General features: G+C 40.0%; 2 protein-coding genes across 9 annotated transcripts in view; both read left to right on the top strand.

The window, feature by feature from the left end:
- Nucleotides 1–15,067, top strand: part of EXPH5 (exophilin 5) — a 95,293-nt gene extending 80,226 nt beyond the window's left edge. For 4 of the 5 annotated variants that reach the window (XM_027979174.2, XM_042232891.2, XM_042232892.2 and 1 more), the window contains 2 exons: nt 2,962–3,097; nt 6,038–15,067. In XM_027979174.2, the coding sequence (XP_027834975.2) occupies nt 2,962–3,097; nt 6,038–11,370 (5,469 nt within the window). In that variant the 3' untranslated portion in view covers nt 11,371–15,067. The remainder of the gene's footprint in view (nt 1–2,961; nt 3,098–6,037) is intronic. The other variant, XM_042232890.1, reaches the window with a different exon arrangement.
- Nucleotides 15,068–20,639: 5,572 nt separating this feature from the next.
- POGLUT3 (protein O-glucosyltransferase 3) overlaps nt 20,640–23,990 on the top strand; it is a 38,933-nt gene continuing 35,582 nt past the window's right edge. For 2 of the 4 annotated variants that reach the window (XM_027979171.3, XM_060399695.1), the window contains exons 1-2: nt 20,640–21,081; nt 21,432–21,485. In XM_027979171.3, coding sequence (XP_027834972.2) covers nt 20,880–21,081; nt 21,432–21,485 — 256 coding nt within the window. In that variant the 5' untranslated portion in view covers nt 20,640–20,879. The remainder of the gene's footprint in view (nt 21,082–21,431; nt 21,486–23,990) is intronic. The other 2 variants (XM_027979172.3, XM_060399696.1) reach the window with 1 other exon arrangement.

Below are 23,990 nucleotides of genomic sequence, written 5' to 3'. Positions count from 1 at the left end.
ACCTAGATTTTGAGAAAGAAAGCAGACAAGTATAAAAATATTATATTAGATTATGGGAAATGCAAGGATTAAGAGAACCTAGGCTTTAGATTTGGACAGACCTGTGATGGAGAAGTTAAAAAGCTGGAGCCTTGGAAAGATTAGAGATTTGGTCTTAAGCATTCAAGATGAGATGAAATGTGATAGTAAATATCAAATAAGATTCAAGAGGCAGGGACTGGGTAGAAAGTGAACTGAAATCAAAGATGACAAAAACAGATGGAGAGATAGTCCATTTTCCTGGCAAGAAGAATCAATACTGTGAAAATGACTATACTACCAAATGCAGTCTACAGATTCAATGCAATCCCTATCAAATTACCAATGACATTTTTCACAGAACTAGAACAAAAATTTCACATTTCATATGGAAACACAAAAGACTGCAAATAGCCAAAATAGTCTTGAGAAAGAAGAATGGAGCTGGAGGAATCAACCTTCCTGACTTCAGACTATATTACAAAGCTATAGTCAAGACACTATGGTACTGGCACAAAAAGAGAAATATAGACCAATGGAACAAGATAGAGAGCCCAGAGATAAACCCACACACCTATGGGTACCTTATTTTTGACAAAGGAGGCAAGAATATACAATGGGGAAAGATAACCTCTTCAATAAATGGTGCTGGGGAAAATAGCTACATGCAAAAGAATGAAATTAGAAGACTTCTTAACACCACAAACAAATATAAACTCAAAATGGATTAAAGACCTAAATGTAAGACCAGAAACTATAAAAACTCTAGAGGAAAACATAGGCAGAACACTCAGTGACATAAATCAAAGCTAGATCTTCCATGACCCACCTCCTAGAGTTATGGAAATAAAAACAAAAATAAACAAGTGGGACCTAATTAAACTTAAAATCTTTTGCACAGCAAAGGAAACTACAAACAAGGTGCAAAGACAGCTCTCAGAACGGGAGAAAATAAAGCAAAGGAAACAACTGACAATTAATTTCCAAAATATATAAGCAGTTCGTACAACTCAATACCAGGAAAATAAACAGCCCAATCAAAAAGTGTGAAAAAGATCTAAACAGACATTTCTCCACAGAAGACATATAGATGGCTAACAAACACATGAAAAGATGCTCAACATCACTCATTATTAGAGAGATGCAAATCAAAACTGCAATGAGATATCACCTCACACTGGTCTGAATGGCCATCATCAAAAAGTCTACAAACAATAAATGCTGGAGAAGCTGTGGAGAAAAGGGAACCCTCTTGCATTGCTGGTAGGAATGTAAATTGATACAGCCACTATGGAAGACAGTATGGAGATTCCTTATGACCCAGCAATCCCACTACTAGGCATATACCCTGGGGAAACCAAAATTGAAAATGACACATGTACCCCAATGTTCACTGCAGCACTATTTACAATAGCTAAAACATGGAAGCAACCTAAATGTCCATCGACAGATGAATGGATAAAGAAGCTGTGGTTCATATCTACAATGGAATACTTTTCAGCCATAAAAAGGAACACATTTGAGTTGGTTCTAATGAGGTGAACGAATAGAGCCTATTATAGAGAGAGAAGTAAGCCAGAAAGAGAAATATAAATATTGTGTACTGATGCATATATATGAAATCTAGAAAGATGGTACTGATGCATGTATTTGCAGGGCAGCAATGGTGAAACAGACATAAAGAACAGACAGACCTGTGGACACAGGGAAATGGGAGGAGGGAGAGGGTGAGATGCATGGAGAAAATAACACGGAAACTTACAATACCATATGTAAAATAGATAGCCAATGGGAATTTGCTGTATGACTCAGGGAACTCAATCAGGGGCTATGGGACAATCTAGAAGGGTGGGAGGGAAAGGAGGTTCGGGAGGGAGAGGACATGGATGTACCAATGGCTGATTCTTATTGATATATGACAGAACACCAAAAAATTCTGTAAAGCAATTATCCTTCAATTAAAAAAATAAAATGGCAAAAAAAAAAAAAAAAGAAAATGAACTAAAAATAAAGCAACTGGAATGGGAAATGGCCTTGTGGAGGAAACCATGCAGAATGAGTTAAAGTGAAGTCAGGAGTGGCACAGCCAGTGTGACAGAGGAAATGCAAATAGAATTTTGGCAAAAGGAGGTGAAGGGGTAGGAGTGGATAATTCCCCAAGGTTATAAAGACAAATTAAAACTTAAAAGAGCAATGATAGATTTAATGAAATCAAGATAAAATTTGCTAGTAAAGAAGGTAAACAGCTCTCCATCTCTACATCATTCTCCTAAGTCCTATAAAACCAGCAAAGATTTAAAATATATATACGAGGTCATGCTTTTCAGCACCTTTTTTTCAGAACTATTAATCAGTTCCTTATGTGTGTCTGGAAGGTTCTACCATTTTACATGATTTCTGTGGATGGAAAATTTTTAAAAATTTAGAATTAAAAAAATTTTTTTAATTTAAATAAATTTTAAAATTTAAAAAAAAATTTTTAAATTTCTAAATCCATCAAGTTCACAAATCTTATGATCCACTACAAGTTTCAGCTAACTGCCTCTTGATAGAAAATAGGTACAATGTTAAGAAACCTAAAATTACAGCCACTGGGCCAGACAAACAACATTCCCCACTCAAGAGAAGTCGATTTCTTTCCATTTCCCAAGAAGCTCTGTAAGATTTCTGTAGTGCTGTGTAAATTTGTAGGTATGTTTTGCAGAGACAGCCTAGATACCTTGCCTGAAAACTTATACAAAATGGAATTAATGTAAGTATGGGGAAGTTTGTGATCACTTGCAAACTGCAAAAACAACAAAACATTACAACTAGATAAATAAATGGTAGGAAAATTGATTTGCTGTCCTTAGATTAGGACTTTTAAGCTTGGGACGTTTTCGTGGGAACATGTTGGCTAAAGAAGGTCCAAAAATAATATTACATTTTCTATTTTAAAATTAGCAGGCAAAAATATACAGTCCACCTCTGGAAAGCCAACCCACTGACAGTGCAACTGTCCCCAGGCCAGCAAGCATGAGGGAGGGAAGTACTGTCCCTCCGTGGGATGGTTCACTGCTAGAGGATGAGTTCTTCCAAGGTAAGTCTCTGCATTGAATTTCCTTTGGAATTCCCAGTGCTAAAGGAAAGCAAATAATGATTACAGTTTATACTAAAATGCTCAAGCCCTTGTACTTTATTTTTGAAGTCCTCTTGTTATCCTCACCTGAAGAGGATGGGGTTACATTCTATTAACAGAAATATTTTTAAAATCTTATATTTAAATATAATGTAAGTAAATATTCTTGGATCAAGGCCTGATAAATCTATGGAATGGTAATAATGTTAATATATAAACTCAAGTAAAAAGATAAAAGGATATATCTTTAGACATATATTTATAAAGTTTACTATTGTTAATAGATTTTTATTGTTCCTGATTAGGGCCTAAATGCAGTGATGAAATCTAATTGTTGTTAAACTATTAACCTTGTACAATAGATAACAATAAAAACAGATTCCAAAAGTACTATATACCCATGGATCTTATTATGTAAGCATCACTCACCTTGACATAGTTTATTTTGTATTAAAATAAACCTGGCCATATGAAACATGAAATCTGAAATCATTCACCAGTTTCACCTTGAGGAACTAAATTCAGTTTGCACAGTCAATGACATCACCTCAGCCCTATAGTTAGGACAGGTGGTGTGGTCACTGAGAGACCTCCAGCTGGATGTTCAATCTAGGCACTTCTTTCAGTAAAATGGTTCCTGGCAGAGAACTTGCTTCAGAGAAAAAAGACCCAGAGGAAAATTTCTGTTCCAAAACAAAGGTTTTGCCTAGTAGAGGAGAGCTATTTTTCATGAAGTGAAAAACAAAAACAAAAACAAAAAAATGACTGCTCTGAAAATAAAAAGGAGAAGAACAGCAGACTTTTTCACCTTCAGAGTTGTGAGTCAAATAGCAGTATTGGGATTCAAGTGTTAAGAGTGGTTATCTCTAGGAAGAAGGACTCTAGGTGATTTTATCTCTTTTGCTATACTTTCCTGTATTTTCTATTATAACAACATATTTTTGTAGTCAGCAAAAGACTAATGAGGAAAAAATACTATGAACAAGCTGAAAGAGAAAACAGAAATCAAAGAGATTTCATTATAATTTTTTTAAAGACAGATTTATGAAGATTTTTTTTCTTTTGCCCTACCTTATATTTTGGCATTGCTTATTTTATCTGTGGATATAGTAAGTTATTTAGGGACAGGAGAAAACTAATCTTTTTTCATTAAAGCATTAACAGGATGATTCCCTAAAGAACTCCTTAGTTACAGATATTAAATGCTCAGGATTAATTCTTTTGCTGGCTATGCAAACTTAATAGTACCAACTAACAACTAAAACAGGGTAGAGAAAATCTAGAGTGGATATCAAAAACTTCTTCAATACCTGTCCTAAAATAATTGGCATATTATAAGTATATCTCACTTACATTCACTCAGATACTGATACACCTAATTTTCTCTGTCATTGAAGAGTTAAAATTACAATTTTTAACAACAAAGAATGAAACATTTTATGTAAATCAGAAGGAAAGATTCTGTAAATGAAAAACTTCTTCAACAATTTAAATAATTTCCATAGCTTACCTCTCATGTCAGAGTTTATTTTTTAACAAACATTTCTTCAAAATACACATCTACTCATTTGTTGTAACATGAATATGATGAAATATATATTATAAGATAGGTCTTAGGGCATCTTAAAACTTTAAAAGATCTTGATTCTGTTTAAATTGTAACAGGTTTTTATTGAGGAAAAGATGTCAAATGTGATTCAATAAACAATTCAAGGAAGAACCAACCAAGTGAAAATACCATGATTTATCTGAGATCACAGAGACAGTGGTCCTAGTAAACATGAGCCCTGGGTCTTGGGTTGGCCTGCTAAGTCGCTTCAGTCGTGTCCGACTCTGTGTGACCCCATAGACGGCAGCCCAGCGGGCTCCCCTATCCCTGAGATTCTCTAGGCAAGAATACTGGAGTGGGTTGCCATTTCCTTCCCCTAGGTCCTTGGAATTATAGGGAGGTCATTGGGGCCTGACTTACATACCACTCTCTGATCTTGCTACTGAGAGAAAAGTAAACATTGTTTGACAACAGCAACATCCTTGTAACATAATGAGCTCATAGTGAAATCATCTTTAGTTCATTAAAAGAAATAATGAAAAGTGAACTTTTGTGGCACAATGATTACATGTATGGACTCAGGAAACAGGCTTCCTAGATCTACTTCCTAGCTGTATCAGCTGGGCAATTTACTTAATTTCTTCATTCCTCAGTTTCCTCACTTATAAAATGAGAATAGTAACTACTTACAAGATTAGTAAGTAAACTTACAAGAATAGTGAACTTACAAGATTATGTGAGGATTTAATGAGTTAATCTATTTAGTGCTTAGAACTGTACCTGATAGACACATATAAATGTCTATTGGGTCACATTTTTTTCAGGGGAAGCAAGCTACTATTAGTATATTATTTGATAGTATTTCATAGAACTTAAATTTTTACATGTTGCTCAAATTCATCCAAATAAGTATGTTTATAAACTGGGTGCCAAATTTTTGGCAATAATGTACAACTAAGTACAACTCACATATTATTTATAGACTTTCATTTCTTTTACAATCCCCTGATTTAAACACAGTTGGAAACATTATAGCTACCTAGTGACACAAAAGATGCACTAAAAGAAATCATGATTACAGTCCTTATTAGGTGAAAAACAATGTAGCTTTATGTTTTGAAGGCATTATGGAAGGTTAAATTTGAAAAAGTATGAAAAAGAAACTTCCATTGCAGCCTTGTAAGAGTCAAACTATCTTAAAGACATAATCAGTTAATGTCATAATGTTTATGATGATATGATCTAAAAATTATAAGTGATTATGCTTCTTCAAGAAGGACTTTCAACAATTCAAAATATTATTAGACTGTAAAATCGTTTACCAAAAAAAATGACATATATTCTCCTTTTAGTTTTAGATGATTTGGATAGCAAACTGGCTCAGGAACAATCTCCAAGCTCAGTGAATACCAGAACACCTCTCGACATTGGATCAAGAACACAATTCAGTCGTTTTTACTCCAGTGGGAGCAAATACAATAATATCACAGGAAGGCACAAAAATTGCTATAATGAAACTTCTAATATGTCTATCTATGATGTCTTAAGACCAGGAACCCCTAGGGAAGGTTTTAAAACCTTTTCTCCTAGAACAAGGACAATCTACAATATGTATAGGACAAGGGAACCCAGAATCTTAAAAGAAGATTGTGTGCGAAACAATTCTTTTGGTAGTACTTCTCTGTGTTTTGACAGCAGGCAACGATCAGCTTCATCAGCTACAGGGTATTTCAAAGCAAGAAGCTTATATTTTCCAGCCACAACTCAGAATAAGACTGGGTTTATATCACCAAGCCACCAACAGAGCCCAAAGAGAACTCCTTTATCATCTATCATATGGAATAGATCAGATTCTTCTAGAGACAGGCAGAACCAGGAAGAGTTCCTGGAGGCACCATCACCAATGGAAATTGACCCTGCTGACCAATATATGTATCCCAGGTGTTTCCAGGCGAATAGCAGATATGAATTTTACCATTCACAGAGTGTTTACCAAAGTGTTGGTTTAAATGCCCCGATAGATAATGCAATGAGTCCTGACCCACTTGAGAACTCAGAAAATATGCCATTCTACCATGAAGATAACCCATTTACTAGGTCTTTCTTTAGCAATACCTTTGGACGGAGCAGGGGACAGAGATTTGAACAAAATCCTTTTTGGAGCCAACAGGAAAAACATTCTTCTTCTGACTTTCATCAAAGCAGGAAACCATTTACTTCTTCTGACAGAGACTTTGAAATGATCTCCACTGAAGTAAACAGTGCACTAGCTGGTCATGGCCAGAGTGTTCCTTCTCAACACTGGGGGTCATTTTCTTCTAGTTATAGAACAAATATTTCCAGAAACCAACAGATACCACATCCCTGGCAGTTTGATTCTCAGACATCCACACTGGAGAGCATGGAGGTGTCACAAGGTAATGGGAACCAGTCTACTCATTTCAGCCCAGCAAATGTTTGTTCCATAACTGGTGCAAGCTATCACATGAAATCTGGTGGGTTAGAATGTTCTCCTATGGAAATACATGTAAACAAAGAACCGTACCCATTTGGAATTGCTCAAACTCTAGCATCCCCATTCAAAAGTTCCTTCCCTCACATTCCTGATGACAGAGGGAATCCTCAGAGTCCTAACTTTCAGACTCCCACAGTCACTTTGCAGAAAATTAAGCCGGCCTCTCTTCCAAACAGAAACTATACAGAAGTCACTGTGACCAACAATGTTTCAGTTGATTCTCCACCTCTGACTGAAAGCCAAGCCAATATCTTGGTCACAGAAGTAAATAATGAGAAAGACTTGAAGGCATCTGTTTTGGAAAAAGACAAAAAAATAAACAAGATAGACCAGACAAACATGACAGGTGAAATACCCCAACTTGTTTCACAGACAGTAATTTCCAACCCTTTACCTGATGTTCAAAATCCCCTTTCCCAGGACTCAGACAAGAGCAACAGGTTTGTTTTTAATGCATCTACCACAATAAGTTCAAAAAGGTTGCCTGGAATCATTTCCAGGAGAGATACCTCCAAAATTCATAAAGCCAATGAACTAAAAAAAGGTAAGGGTTATACTGGGACCAGAAAACTTGACTCAACAACTTCCCTTCCTTTCATTCAGGAAAGCAGAACAACATCACTTTTTCTCAGCCCAAGTCAAATTTGTCACCAGGAATTAACAGTAAGTAATGAAGATATTTCAAGCATTATTAAAAAGAACCACGGGAGTTCTGAACATACTGATAATCAATACTCACAGTCTCCAGAAAAGCCTGCTCATTTCGATACCAAGGAAGAACAATGTATCATGACTTATTCTACCAGCTGTCGCAAGTCAGATGCTGATCACAACCTGCCTCATAATTCTTTAGATCTGTCTTCAGGGGCACTACCAGATTCCTCACCATCAAATGATTCTTGCCTTGATGCTCCGGTAATTCCTTCTACCACGATGTTCTGGAAATGTCCTTCAAACAAAGACTCATCTCTGGGAGAAAGAGAAGACACTGATTACAAGAACCAAAATAGTCAATTTTCCCTAAGCCACTTAGAAAACCAAAAGAGTAATGATAATCACACACCTGTACATAATGAAGAGGTTAATGTTGTCAAATGTGAGTCACACCCTCTTTTCAGGGGTGGAAAGGGAAAAGGAAAAATAAGAGAACGCATATCCTACATCGAAAAATTAAGCAAAACAGAAAGTAGATCAGTGCCTACAAGTGACAACAGCAGTCTTACTGAGGGAACTCAAAGCAATTCCAAGTCTCCTGAGCTTGATACAACTTATTGTACTTTACCAAGAAAATCAGCCAAGGATAACAAGGAGCCTGAAAGTACAATAATGCCTTCTTTGTTCAGGAATGAGCCAGTTGCATTACAAATCAAAAACAATATGGAAGATCCAGTAGGAAAGAACACATCAAAAAAATTCAGTCCCAGTTATTGTGAATCAGAGAGCGAATGTTCCAAAGTCGTTTCAGACTCAGTCTCAGTAGCACTTGAAGCCACAGAAGGGATGACAGATATGACAAACACTGGATCTACTTCTGTTAGAAAAGGGCCACTTCCAGTCCTCATCAAGAGGGCTGTGTCATGGCCTTCAGAAGTGCTTTATGCCTCAACTGGAAGAGATGAAAGAGAAAAATGCTTGGTTTCCAATACAGATGCTTCTCCTATAACACTGAGGCCTAGGGAGAGACTCATTAACCCTCTGGGAAGTGACTCATCTGTTTGTGAGTGTTCTTTAAGCAAGAAACACCACCAGGAGGAATGCTTACAAGAATATACTGAAAAGAGTGGTAAAATTTCTGCCTCCAAGACAGGCATATTTTCCCATCCAAATGAACACCCTTTACCTTTTTCTTCAGATATGTCAGGACAAGAAAGTGGGAAAATTTTACATAAATTTAAGACTACGAGTACGTTTTCTGTTTCTGGTGATGAAGATAATGTGAAATGTCTTGAGGTGGTTTCAATATATTATACTCTACCAAGGAAACACAGCAAAAAATTCTGTGACCTTCTTCAAAAGTATACACAAAACATCGATTCACTTACAGAATCAACTAAAGTGGGGACTAAAACATCTCCCAGTGCTTTAGAAAAAGACCAACTGAATTGTTCTGTGCAAGACCAGTCAGGAACATCTTTGTCTCAAGATACCTCTGCTCAGGAGACCAGTCATCTTTCTCATCTCACTGAAAATATGACTGTTTTACAATTACCAAGTGTTGAGTCCTCAGAATCTACATTACAGGAAATGGCTTCTATTGAAGCAGATGTTTCTCTTCATAAACAAGAACCTAAAACTGGAGAAATTTCCCCATACAACTTAGCTAAAACACCTCCATCTGATTCACAAAGCAGGAAAGAGAAAGAGAAAAAATTGCAAAGTGAAACTGTGTTTACTTTACCAATGCTTCAGGAAAAAAAATTTACAAGAGAGAAATCTGAAAATCATCCACAATTCATTAAATCAGATGACAGTGGTTTTTCTAACCTCCCAGCCCATTCAGAAGAGAATATCGAAAACTCCCGCATCATAAGAAGTTCTGGGGAGTGTCCAGGTAGTAATACAGCCATTACAACTACTGGAAGTCTTCAAAAAGATATCACAGGCATAGTTACAGAGGAGAGCTCCAATGGATTGCAGCCTAGGGAAGTTAGAGGGGAAATTAGAACAGATTTCCCAAAAAACTCTGAGAAACCACTTTCTGACTCAGAAAGCCAAGTCTTTGCTCTTACTCCAGCCTTGAGTAAACTACAGCTTGATGAAGAGACTTGTTCAAGTGAACAAGATTTAGACAGTTCACAGACTGAACCCAGAGAACTACCTGAAAGAAGACAGGAGGTAAATACGACAGAGAGCAAGGCTAAGGATGAAATGCAGAAGTTGGCATGGAATCAATGCTCACTTCCTGAAGGAAGTAATAAAAGTAAAAAAATCTTGGCTGACCTAGAAAAAGGGAAAAGTGGATCTTCAGTTAAACACAGATTGGTAGTTATGTCCAAGCCCAGCAGAAAATTTCCAGCTAAAGATTTCTACCCTAGAAGACATGTAGCTACTATCTTTCCCCAAAGTGGGAACAGTTCTGGCTTTAGCAGTTTGTCCCTTGGCACACCAGAGTGCAACCCACTGTCCCTCGAGCCTACTTTAAAGTCCACAGAAACCACAGATGAAAGCAGGTTAAATAATGATGGAATAAATGTGGAGAAATCCGAGAACCCTCTCCAGCTTACTGCAATACCCAATAGAGAAGCTTCTACACACTTAAGTAATCAGAAGTCCAGCAACATTTCACAATTACATAAAAACGAGTTTGAAAATATCTCAGAATCACAACCAAAGTGTGAGAATTCTGAGGATGTAACAGTTGCTCAGATTTTGGAAAGAGAATCAGGAGCCCTGGCCCAACCCACATTGATCAGCCTCAGGGAAGCAGACTTCCCTGACCATCAGAGGAAGTCGAAACCCCCTTTTCAATTGGAGCCTGTAGAGAAATCTACGGTTTGCATCCCACTGACCAGTTGTCGGCAAGGACAAAACAGTGCTTCATCTCTGGAGTGTGAACGTCAGCTACACCCCTATCGTTCAGAGAGCTTAAAAAGCGTCAATGTACATGGTGATATACTACGAATAAGCCATCCTCCGAAAGTCAGAGAGCGCCATTTCTCTGAAAGCACTTCTATTGATGATGTCCTGAGTCGACTGACCCTTGGGAATGAATTCTCTAACAACAGCGGGTACAGTCGAAGATTTAAATCTTTTTCTGAACTTCCCTCCTGGGGTGAAAATGAAAGTTGGGCTTTGAACAACAGCAGGACAAAAATGGGTCCTAGGTCTGCAACAGCTATATCCAGGCCTATTGACTATGGAATTTTTGGGAAAGAACAACAGCTGGCTTTCTTGGAAAATGTAAAGAGGTCACTCACACAAGGGAGATTATGGAAACCAAGTTTTCTTAAGAACCCTGGCTTCCTGAAAGATGATGTAATTAACCCTGCTAACCCGGCAGAGTCATCGACTCCAAATTCTCCTAGTAACCAGAGGCCAGAGGATGGCTTATCTCTAAGTGCGCCACTTAATATCTATGAAGAGGATCCAATAGACTCAGATTGTGCCACAGACACAACCACGGATGACGAATACTACTTGGATGAAAATGACAAGGAGTCAGAACTGTGAGCCTTTTTCAATGAAATGTATAGCCTTTTCACCAAAAGTTTATAATGTAAATAAAGTGTAAATATGTATGTCTATGGAAAGGAAAGATACTAAAAAAATCTAGTCTGGGTACTGCTACTGCTGCTGCCAAGTCGCTCAGTCGTGTCCGACTCTGTCCGACTTCATAGACAGCAGTCCACCAGGCTCCCCTGTCCCTGGGATTCTCCAGGCAAGAACACTGGAGTGGGTTGCCATTTCCTTCTCCAATGCATGAAAGTGAAAAGTGAAAGTGAAGTCACTCAGTCATGTCCGACTCTTTGCGACCCCATGGACTGCAGCCTACCAGGCTCCTCCACCCATGGGATTTTCCAGGCAAGAGTACTGGAGTGGGGTGCCATTGCCTTCTCCAGTCTGGGCACTAACTGCTGTGAAACAATCCAAATTCTCTCCCCTCCCCACCCCATTCACCACTCTATGTATAGACTTCCTGAATCCTAGAGCAATGAATTCTCGTTTAGTGTTTTATTCCTCTGTATATATGCTTGGTCTTCTGCCACTCGGCCCCAAATTAATCTCTTAATTCATGATCCAGTTTCAGTTATCTGCTCTATGTTCCGCCTAACTTTCTTTCACCTTTCCTATCCCAGCACAACAGCAAATCTCTGTATTGCATCTTCCAATCCATACTCCATATTCATGATTGTTAAATAAAATGTAGGGTGATAACAATGGAGTAAGTATTATTATCCTGTTTGACTCATCAACATTTAGAAGGTTTAGAGTTTGGGTTTTTTGGTTTTTTTTTTTCTTTCCTTGAACAAAGATCAGGGGATTTCCATAAGGATATCTTGTTTTATCCATAGTGGAGAAAGGAGGCACATATTTGAAGTGCTTATTGTGAAGAGGAGAATCTCTAGTAAGCCAAAAAATATTGTTGTTGTTCAGTCATTTCCAACTCTTTGCAACCACATGGACTGCAGCACATCAGATTTCCCTGCGCTTCACTATCTCCTGGAGTTTGCCCAAACTCATGTCCATTGAATCAGTGATTCTATCCAACCATCTCATCCTCTGTCACCCCCTTCTCCTCTTGCCCTCAATCTTTCCTAGTGTCAGGATCTTTTCCAATGAGTCAGTTCTTCACATCAGGTGACCAAAGTGTTGGAGCTTCAGCTTCAGCATCAGTCCTTCCAATGAATATTCAGGGTTGATTTCCTTTAGGATTGACTGGTTTGATCTTCTTGTAGTCCAAGGAACTCTCAAGAGTCTTCTCCAGCACCACAATTTGAAAGCATCAGTTCTCTGGCACTCAGCCTTCTTTATGGTCCAACTCTCACATCCGTATATGACTACTGGAAAAACCATAGCTTTGATTATGCAGACCATTGGCAAAGGAATTCATTTGAAATAGTTTCTAGGATGGTACAGAGGGTGGCTTAGCCACAGAATTTCTGCTTAGGAAGGGAACACATCTGCGGGGTGGAGATAAGCAGACATCCCTTCATGAGATTGACATCCTTAATGCAGCTCTTGCAGCAACGGTTTCTTGTTTTTGTTTTTCTTAGTGTGGCTTTGTTTCTGTTGTTTCCCATTTCTCCAGAACCATCCACGTAAAAATTTTCTTTATTTGCAGGATAGAACACTTTTTTCCATGTGAGACATTTTAGTCACAAGCGATAGCCGTGGTCAAGTCCCTAAAGTACTGTCATGTTAGATCTGACACCTTGAGGTTCACAGCCTTCTTTGCCAGATTTACCAAACCCTTAGAAGTTAGAAGGCAGAGCTTCTAAAGGCTTGTCACTATGATTCCTTCAATAATTTTATCAAGACTAAATAGCTTATCATACCCACTGATAACTTGGCTTTCCTAATTCTTTAATTTGCTGTGCAGAACTTCTGGAGATTTCTCTTCTCCTAATCAGGAAAGACCAATAAATAGGCTGCAGCAAAGCTAACCTGATAGAACTACAGAAAACACACCATCCTAGTTCTTATATTGTAAGGGTCAACATGAATGGATTTTATCTTGTTTGGTCTATATTTACTTCCTGGCCTATTTTGTTTCCATTTTTCTCACCTAGTGTGTTTTATCCATTGGAGGATAATGATAGGAGCTGGGGAAATGTACAGAGATCTGGAACTGATAGAAATGCAGGAAAGGACCACATTGTTATTATCCTCTCAAATACTGCCTTGTCTAGAAGCTAAATGCCAGAGCTAGTTTATATTGTTCCCATGAAACTCAAAACTGATGACAATGAAGTAACTACATGAAAGGTACTTCTTAAACCCATAAATTGTCTTAAACTTCAAGTTCTGACCAATTCTCACCAATTCTCAAAAAGACTGATGGTAGAATTTTAAATGAACTGTTCTAAATATTTCCATTTAAATTTGTATGGTAAAGCATAGGTAACATTTTATTCTTTGTTCATGTATGTTTGTAAATTCTACCTTCCTTTTTCTATTTATCTGATTATTTAATTAAAACTTCATAAACCATAGCCTATGTTTTCTATTTAATTTTAAAATATTCAAAGTTAATATTTTAATATTAAGATTCTTGGTTTTTTAAATGATCAGCTTGCAAGTTCTATTTAGGTAAACAGTTTGAGCCTACATGTATGTTACAAAAGATGAAATGAAGTTAGTTTATTTTTCACTGAATTTAGCCTTTATCAGCAGTTAGGTAAGTTAAGATCAGGCTAAACAACTACTTTCAGGCCCTGATTCTCTGTACTAGAACCTACCACCTGAATTTAAAGGTAATTGATAGCCAGCGCTCACTTGCACCATTTGTAATGTTTGCTTGTTGGTGTGGCTCAAGAATCAAGAAAACAGAAAATTTATGAAAACAGCACCTTCTGTAAAGTTTTATACCTTTATAAAACACTTCATTAAAGAAGTATAGCAAATACCTGTGTATTTTAACATACAAAGTGCTTCTTTTTAATATTCATTTTTGGTATAGCTATAGTAATTTATACTAGTCATTTTTTATACTCATAGCTTGCTTTCTAATATATAATCACCATTAAAGTAAATATTCACATAAATGGAGTCACTAATGAGGGAATCAATGCAAATAATTACCTGGTAAATTACTAGTTCATTTAAATAATAGACTTATACAACCATAAATTTTATGTGTGAACTCCATTTAAAATAAGGCTCAATGAGATTAATATTCAGAGACTTTCCTCTAAATAATTTATATCCTTACATTGTCAATACATTACTATTAATAAAACTCCAACAGCTACTAATAAGGTTTTTGCTGATGATAAGCGAATAAAAACTGGGAAGTACATGGGTACCTGTGCCCGTCCTAGGGTTGGTGAAAGTCCACTGAAGTTTACGGTGAAGATAGGTATCAAATTGGAAAATCCACACCTATATAAAAGTTATATAGTCCATTGAATGCCAGAAGGTTAAAGAGGCCTTATTGCTAAGCGTTTATTGTCATAATAGTAATAATGCTTCAGAATATCCAATTTACATGTATAGTGTAAATATGTAAATATTTTACTTTGAGGTTCTTTGTGACTGGCATTTCTGTGTTTCTGAAACATATAATAAGCCTTAAACACTATTGTTTAAAATGTTGTCAAATAATCTTTTTATGTACTTGCTATCAAACTTCTTCTTCAGGTATGATATGTTACAAGACAAGGTGCAAATTTAAAACAATAGTGTTGAAATAAATGATTTAAATGGATGCATTGTTTAACTTGAATTTATTCCCATTCTCAAATGATTGTCTTTAAGTGTGAAAGTTGCCAGCAAAATACAAAAAGGGGAGTGGGATGGACAAAATTATTCAAACAAATTTTTCTGGTGGATATTGAATAAGATCACCCATTTGAGTGATTTTGGAAAATGACTCCTCTCTTCTTCCATTTGTATCAAAAAGCAATCAACCAACAAATGGAGGTCAGTGTCCCTGGCTGCATAAGCTGCATAAGAGAGAAGGAATGAGGATGGTCTGGAACTTTTCTCTGAGAGTTGTCATATTTATAAAGGAAGAGGAAGCCCAGTGGCGTTGGGTAGTATCTGCTTCCCAGTAGTACTATAAGCAGATCTTTCCAGTTGAAATGTTAGACTTGCATTGATATGTTAATATTGAAATGTTAATTCCTGCTAAACAAATGAGTAGATTTGTACTAATCTTTACCTTTTCTAGAAAAGGAACCCAAAGCCATCTTTCTACCAAGGACAAGAGAGTGCTGTCAGCTTGAATATGAGCAGTATTTTATTCAAAATATTTTTACTGTCCTTTATTAAAATTTAAAATACATTAGATCAGCTAGGGTTTTAGTTGTAGACAATATAATCCTTTTCCTACCTGGAATGGCCTTCTCCCCTTCTTGCAGCAGATTCTTATCTGACCTTCATGATAAAAATAGATCAGCATAGATGACCATCTTCATGATCAGCACAGATGTCATCTCTTTCAGAAAGCATCTCTCAAGGTTGGGTTAACTCGACCTCATACAGTGTACTTATGTTGGTAGAGGCAATCTGCCAAGGGCCCTGGACATACCTGGACATTTGTTGCTGGGTATGCCAAGAATGTAAGTTCTCGATCATGTTTACTCATGCCATTTTTCAGGGTGTGTATGCAGCCATCAAACACAAGAGGGATGAGATAACATCTCCCCACTGACAAAGGGCAGACTTAATTACCCCTACCCTAAAAATGGTAAGCCCTTAAACTTAGAGTGTACCTCTTGAAATGCAACTCACTTCAGGCATCTATGATAGGCATTTTGCATCGTCCCTACAGGACCTTTGTGGGTGGCTGGGGTCTGGGGTGGTGGGGGGCGGGGGGGGGGCGGGGTATGGGAAGGTAGGGGGAGACGTATTTGTTTGCTAGGGCTGCTGCTGCTGCTAAGTCACTTCAGCCGTGTCTGACTCTGTGTGACCCCATAGACGGCAGCCCTCCAGGCTCCCTTGTCCCTGGGATTCTCCAGGCAAGAGTACTGGAGTGGGGTGCCATCACGTTCTCTGTTGCTAGGGCTATCATAGCAGAATTCCAGAAACTGATTGGCTTAGATATCAGAATTTATTTTCTCACAGTTTTGGAGGCTAGAAGTCCAAGATCAGTATGTTGACAAATTTGACTTCTCCTGACCCCTCTCTCCTTGGACTGCAGATAGCTACCTTCTCACAGCATCCTCACATGGTCTTTCTTCTGTACCAAGCATTGCTGGTGTCTCTGTGTGCCCAAATTTCCTCTTCTTAGAACAGCAGTTAGATTGGTTTAGGGCCCACCCATTCCAAATACAGTAATATTCTGAGGTACTGGGATTAGCATCTCTATATGAAGTATGCTGCTGTTGTTTAGTCCCTAAGTTGTGTCCAGCTCTTGCAACCCCATGGACTGTAGCCCACCAGGCTCCTCTATCCATGGGATTCTCCAGGAAAGAATGCTGGAGTGGGCGGCCACTTCCTTCTCTAGGAGATCTTCCCAACCAGGGATCAAACCTGTGTCTCTTGCATTGATAGGCAGATTTTTTTTTTTTTTTTTTTTTACCACTGAGCCACTAGGGAAGCTCATATAGGAACATCCTAGACACTATACAGTCCTTGACATCCGTATTTTAGCACCTATAACACTATTTACATTGCCTCTTTGTCTTTGTCCATTGCCTCCTTGTCCAGTGAACCACAGGAGCTGTGAAGTCAAAGTATAATGTCTATAACATAGTAGGCATTGAACAAATGTTTGTTGAGTGAATGAAATTTGATTTATTATAAAGAATCTAGTCAAGGTATTGGATGATGTGAAGAAATATACTTTTTAAGATATGAGTTAGGATGAGAAAGAAAACAGGTTGGTAGGGATTCAATACAGCTAAACAAGTGTTCAGATACAATTATATGACTTCTCTGATCTGTTCTCAAAAATACCAGGTGTTATCATGTGTTATATAATTTTTTAAGCTATATTTTACTATCATCCAGTACCAGCTAACTCTCAGACTATTTCTCTGAAAAAAAAACTTTAATATTTTGAAAGAATGTAAATAAAATGTGTTCTAAACAACTTTTTAAGTGATAGCTAGAGCAAAGCTTTCCATTTAAAGTATGCAGACACTCCCACAAAATAAAATTTAGCAGTGAAAGTAATGCCAAATAATGCTACACTTTAGCTCTACAATTTATCAGTGATATACCACCAGTTCCTAAAAATCTTTCCAAAGTATAAAGAACACTGTCTATAAACTCTGCTCAGCATTCCTAAAGCAGGTCAAGAGAACTGGGAAAAATACAGTAAGGATTTTGCCCTGGTAAACCTTGGTCATAGCAAGAATGCAGAGCCCAATTAAAGCCAGGAGATGAACAGGTGGCTTCTCAGGGCCTGATTCTGGCAACTCTGGCTTAAGAAACTGCCAGCAGAGTGCAGAAATCCTGTGTCCATACCAGGACATGAGTTTCTCCAGGCTCACACAGCCTGTGAAGAATTTTCTTTCCTTTGTATAGATTAAAACCACAAGCAGATAAAAGAAGAACATATAATTAACTAATATAGATAAAATTGAGGTAGGAGATAGATGGGCCCCTGGGCCAGTCAGCTGGGATTTATAAAGTGAAGTAAAATTAAAGCTTTGTTCTCACTCAGATACTCCAAGGACAAAGCTGATGGCAAAAGCAGAGTGCTACTAGAGTAAATAGATAAGGTGCCTACTCCTGAAGTCAAGGAGAACTTCCCTGTCTGCACATGTGCAGGAAGGCTCTTTGGGGGTCAAAACGGGAGGCGGAACCACCCCATAGTATGTGGACATACACCCATAGTCTTCTGAGGTAGGATCCATCTCAGTAAAAAGTTGCACACACATGTTGGGGAGAATCCTAGGACCAGTTAGGAGAGAAGAAACAAGATAATTGGCCAAAGGTAAACCAAGACCCTGGGAAACCTGTGTGCATGCAGGTCAAGAAGCAACAGTTAGAACCAGACATGGAACAAAGGAGTAAATCAAGGCTATATTGTCACCCTGCTTGTTTAACTGGTATGTAGAGTACATCATGCAAAATGTCAGGTTAGAAGAATCACAAGCTGGGATCAAGTTTGCCAGGAGAAATATCAACAACCTCAGATATGCAGATAATACCACTGTAATGGCAGAAAGCGAAGAGGAACTAAAGGGCTTCTTGATGAAGGTGAAAGAGCAGAGTGAAAAGCTTGCTTAACACTCAACATTCAAATGATTAAGATCATGGCATCTGGTTCCATTAGTTCAGTTCAGTTCAGTCACTCATTGGTGTCTGATTCTTTGTGACCCCATGGACTGCAGCATGCCAGGTCTCCCTGTCACTTCATGGCAAATAGATGGAGAAAAAATAGAAACAGTGACCGACTTTATTTTCTTGGACTACAAAATCACTGGGGATTATGACTGTAGCCATGAAATTAAAAGATTCTTGCTCCTTGGAAGAAAAGCTATGACCAACCCAGAGAGCATATTAAAAAGCAGAGATATCACTTCAAAAAAGGTCCATAGTCAAAGCTATGATTTTTCCAGTAGTCATGTACAGATGTGAGAATTGGACCATAAAGAAGGCTTGAGCACCAAACAATTGATGCTTTCACATTGTGGTGCTGGAGAAGAAACTTAAGAGTCCTTTGGACTGCAAGGAGATCAAACCAGTCAATCCTAAAGGAAATCAACCCTGAATATTCATTTGAAGGACTGATGCTGAAGCTGAAGCTACAATACTTTGGCCACCTGATGCGAAGAAACAACTCATTGGAAAAGACCCTGATGATGGGAAAGACTGAGCTCAGGAGAACAGGGTGACAAAGGATGAGATGGTTGGATGGCATCATTGACTCAATGGACATGAGTTTGAGCAAACTCCAGGAGATGGTGAAGACAGGGAAGCCTGATGTGCTACAGCCCATTGGGCTGCAAAAAGTCAGACTTAGTGACTAAACAACAAAGACCCAGAAGGACTGTCTTATATGTGTGATTTACTTTACCTGTTTACTCATTAGAGAGGGTGCCCACACCTTCTCTCTTCGGGTGTATATTTCTGCCTAGTTTCTGACTTAAATAAACTGCTTCTCTGTGTGCTCTCCCACTTGTTGTGCTGTGTCTTTAATAATAAACTTTGTACCTTTTTTAGTTTTTACCTCCTTGAAACTTTCAGATTAGGGTAAGAGCCACTTTGCTTTCAGCTTCTAGCTCCTGGGCTTCCCTGGTGTCTCAGACAGTAAAGAGTCTGCCTGCAGTGCCGGGGACCAGGGTTCGATCCCTGGGTTGGGAAGGTTACCCTGGAGAAGGAAATGGCAACCCACTCCAGTATTCTTGCCTGGAAAACCCCATGGACGGAGGAGCCTGGCAGGCTACAGTCCATGGGGTCGCAAAGAATCCCTCATGACTGAGTGACTTCACTAAATTAAGTAGGAGGTTTGTCATTTTCACCTAACAGGAAGTCCAGAAGGTGCTGGGAGGTAGGGGGATGGGTCCTCCCTCCTTTCTACCTCTATGAGCAGGAGCACTTAAGTCTATTTCTACCTGGTGGTCTAGTAGCTAAGATTCCTGGTTTTCATCTAGGTTACCCTGGTTCATTTCCTGTGGAGGGAACTAAGATCTCTCTTTGGGACACTGAAACTTACTGTTGCCCATCCAAGATCAAAATGGTGGGAAGAGAAAGGTAGTCAGTGACTTCCCGCTACCAGAGTCCTTGCCAGTCTTTCCCCAGATCCAACGTCCAGCATCTGAGGACCGAGGCGCATTCAAGACCAATCAACCCCCGTCGGTTACGGGACAGCAGTTTCTGACTCTGAGGTGATGCTCACCCACCAGCCTCAACTCTGACTCCTGCTACTGAGCGCAACTTTTGGTTCCTCGCTTGAGGCTTGGCTCCAACTCAGCAAAGGTTGAACAAACATTTGTTGAAAGAAGGGAAGTATAGGGTTTAGGGGATTTCGGAGACTGGAGGGAGTTACAGTTTAGTGAGGGAGACTGCTGAGCAGAAAACAAGACAGGTAATACAGTTTGATGGGTGCTGTTGTGAACGGAAGGGCTGGGAGAGTTGGCCTTGGACGGGAATCGGGAATGACATTTTGCTCTGCGTCTTTTAAACCCAGTGAAATTCGTTGTTTGAAGGCGTTCGCGTAAGCTCTTCGCCACTGGGCCTTTTCTCTACAGCAATCATCCTGTGCGTCCTTTAAAAAAGACAAGTTTCCTCTGACGAGTTGCCAAACTCCAGCAGCAGAAGCGGCAGCAGGGCACAGCCTCAAGCACGCCGGTCTCAGCAGCGCCCCCTCCGCCCTGGTCCTCAGACCCGCGCTGCCGGTTGCTGGGCCTGGAGCGGGAGAGCCGAGTCCATTGCGGCCCCGCGGCCGCGCCCGGCCCCTCTGCGACGGGCTGGCCCTCGCCTTCCGGCCGAGTGGGAACCAGGGGCGGAGCCGCGGGCGGCGGAGCGAAGCCCGCCCCGGAGTGGGCCCCGCTCCCGGCCCGCCGCGCGCCCGGCACCTCCCCGCCGCCGCCGCCGAGCTGGGGCGCCGTGGCCCTGAGACCATGCGCCATCTGCCGCGGGCCCGGCTGCTGGCGCTGCAACTCGCCCTGCTCGTGGCCTCAGGGGCCCTGGAGGCGCCGCTCAGCGCGCCGCGGAGCCTGGTGTGGGGCCCCGGGCTGCAGGCGGGCGTCGTTCTGCCGGTCCGCTATTTCTACCTGCAGGCTGTCAGCTCGGAGGGCCAAAACCTCACCCGCTCGCCCCCAGGTAGTGTTCGACCGCGGACCTCCCCCGCCCTGCGGCCGCTCCGCGCTTCCCCTGCACGCGTCCCGGCCTCGACCGCGCGCCCCTCCCCGGGAACCCGCCCGCCGCCCGCGCGGCGTCCTTCCCTCGGCGCTGGTCACCTCCTCTTCTCCTCCCTTCCCAGACCCAAAGGCGGAAGGGAGTTGCAGCGCAAGTCTACTGAATGAATAAATGAACTCCGAGCTCCCTTCCGCAGTTAACGTGCGGGGACTGATAATCCGTATGGATGGCGCCCGGGGTGTTCATGAAAGCAGTGTGAGTCACAAGTTGGAGGTGGTCTTTCTACGCTTGACGAGTTGTCTGATCTGTTACAGCTTGCAGGGAGTGCCTTCACGCGTTGAGTCATCCAGCCCGAGAATCGGATCGGGGTGCGTTGTTTAGGCCTGATCCTACAAAAAGCAGATGTCAGAGAAGCAGGCAATTTAGGAGGCAGTTTTGCAGGCTAGATTTTTTGTTTTCTTAGAGTTTCGAGTTCTTGAAAGCGGATCGCAGGAATTAGTGAAACTCGGAACTAACTAGGTTTTCCCTCTGGTCCTGTCCTGAATCCCTTCTGCCCAGTCGTCCTCCCAGGTTCTCCTTAGTATCTTAAGTTTGCGACTTCTAAACAGCTTGTCCTGCTAGTTTCGAATTGTTGCTAGTCAGGATTTGCTGATTTATGTCCTGTCAACTGGCACCCGGTTTTGTCAACAAAGAGACAATCAGAATACCCAGCGCCCTTTCCACCGCCAGTGGAAAACTGAGTACTTTGGTTTTTTAAGAAGTCTCCATGGCCCTAAGGATCAGAAGATCCTTAAACCCAGATGTAGTCTTTCACCACGGAGTGTATTTTCTTCTTTATAGTTTTCTTTGTTTTCTAAAAATAATTTTGTAATGTTATAAATGGGGACGAGGGGGTTTAGAAAAAAGATGGAAAACTAAGGAAAAAATTAATTTATACATGAAAAAGGGAAGTTATATGATCCAAAATGAAATACTGTTATTCCTACTTTTAATGAAAGAACTATGAATTCAAATAGGCTTCCCAGATGGCACTAGTCATAAAGAACCCACCTGGCAATGCAGGAGACTTAAGAGACAGTGGATTCCATTCCTGGGTGGTGAAATCGCCTGGAGGAGGGATAGGAACCCACTCCAGTATTCTAGCCTGGAGAATCCCATGGACAGAGGAGCCTGGAAGGCTACAGTCCATAGGATCACAGAGTGTTGGACTTAGCTAGCACACATGCATAAATTCAAATAAAATTCTATTTTTATTCCATTTTTAATCTAAAAATAATGGCAAATTTTTTAACTGCGAATACTCAAAAGCTGTTAATGAAATACTCTTAGACAATGACCTTCATCCTTTGCTGGTGGGAGCAAATTGGTCAAATGTTCCTAGAAAGTAATTTTCCATGCAGAATCTTAAACATTTACAAACCTAATGTGCAAAATATATGTCTCAACAGTTAGAAAATGTAAAAATGAAATGTAATGAAAATGAATATGTAAAAATGAAAAAAAAGTCATTTATGAAAAATGTCCATGTCTTTTAATCTGATAATCAGACTTCTTAAAAAATGATCTTCATGTAGTCAAAGACTTATGAGCAAGGATATTCTTGCCCCATTATGATTATTTATTGCAATAAGTTTAAAGAGCAGCTATAAGGTAGTTGTTAAACAAAGCATGGTACATTCATGTGATGAAATATTTAACAGCTATTTAAAGTAGCACTTTCAATTCCACTATGAAGTATCTAAAGTAGTCAAATTCAAAGAAAGAAAAAGTAAAATGGTGGCTGCCAGGGGCTGATGGAAGAGGGAAATGAGAAGTTGTTGAATGGTACAGAGTTTCAAGTTTTGCAAAATGAGAAAGGTCTAGAGTTTGTGCACAAAAAATATGAATATATTTCAGTTCAGTTCAGTCCCTCAGTCATGTCCAACTCTTTGCGACCCCATGAATTGCAGCACGCCAGGCCTTGCTGTTCATCACCATCTCCAGGAGTTCACTCAGACTCATGTCCATCGAGTCCATGATGCCATCCAGCCATCTCATCCTCGGTTGTCCCTTTCTCCTACTGTCCCCAATCCCTCCCAGCATCAGAGTCTTTTCCAATGAGTCAACTCTTCGCATGAGGTGGCCAAAGTACTGGAGTTTCAGCTTCAGCATCATTCCCTCCAAAGATATCCCAAGGCTGATCTCCTTCAGAATGGACTGGTTGGATCTCCTTGCAGTCCGAGGGACTCTCAAGGGTCTTCTCCAACACCACAGTTCAAAAGCATCAAATCTTCGGCGCTCAGCCTTCTTCACAGTCCAACTCACATCCATACATGACCACAGGAAAAACCATAGCCTTGACTAGACGGACCTTAGTCAGCAAGGTAATGTCTCTGCTTTTGAATATGCTATCTAGGTTGGACATAACTTTTCTTCCAAGGAGTAAGCGTCTTTTAATTTCATGGCTGCAGTCACCATCTGCGGTGATTTCGGAGCCCCAAAAAATAAAGTCTGACACTGTTTCCACTGTTTCCCATCTATTTCCCATGAAGTGATGGGACCAGATGCCATGATCTTCGTTTTCTGAATGTTGAGCTTTACGCCAACTTTTTCACTCTCCTCTTTCACTTTCATCAAGAGGCTTTTTAGTTCCTCTTCACTTTCTGCCATAAGGGTGGTGTCATTTGCATATCTGAGGTTATTGATATTTCTCCCGGCAATCTTGATTCCAGCTTCTGTTTCTTCCAGCCCACCATTTCTCATGATGTACTCTGCATAGAAGTTAAATAAGCAGGGTGACAATATACAGCCTTGATGTACTCCTTTTCCTATTTGGAACCAGTCTGTTGTTCCATGCCCAGTTCTAACTGTTGCTTCCTGACCTGCATACAGAT

Source organism: Ovis aries, chromosome 15 (assembly GCF_016772045.2).
Source record: "Ovis aries strain OAR_USU_Benz2616 breed Rambouillet chromosome 15, ARS-UI_Ramb_v3.0, whole genome shotgun sequence".
Lineage (NCBI taxonomy): Eukaryota > Metazoa > Chordata > Mammalia > Artiodactyla > Bovidae > Ovis > Ovis aries.
The sequence above is the reverse complement of the archived record's forward strand: the minus strand, read 5'-3'. Positions and strand labels throughout refer to the sequence as shown.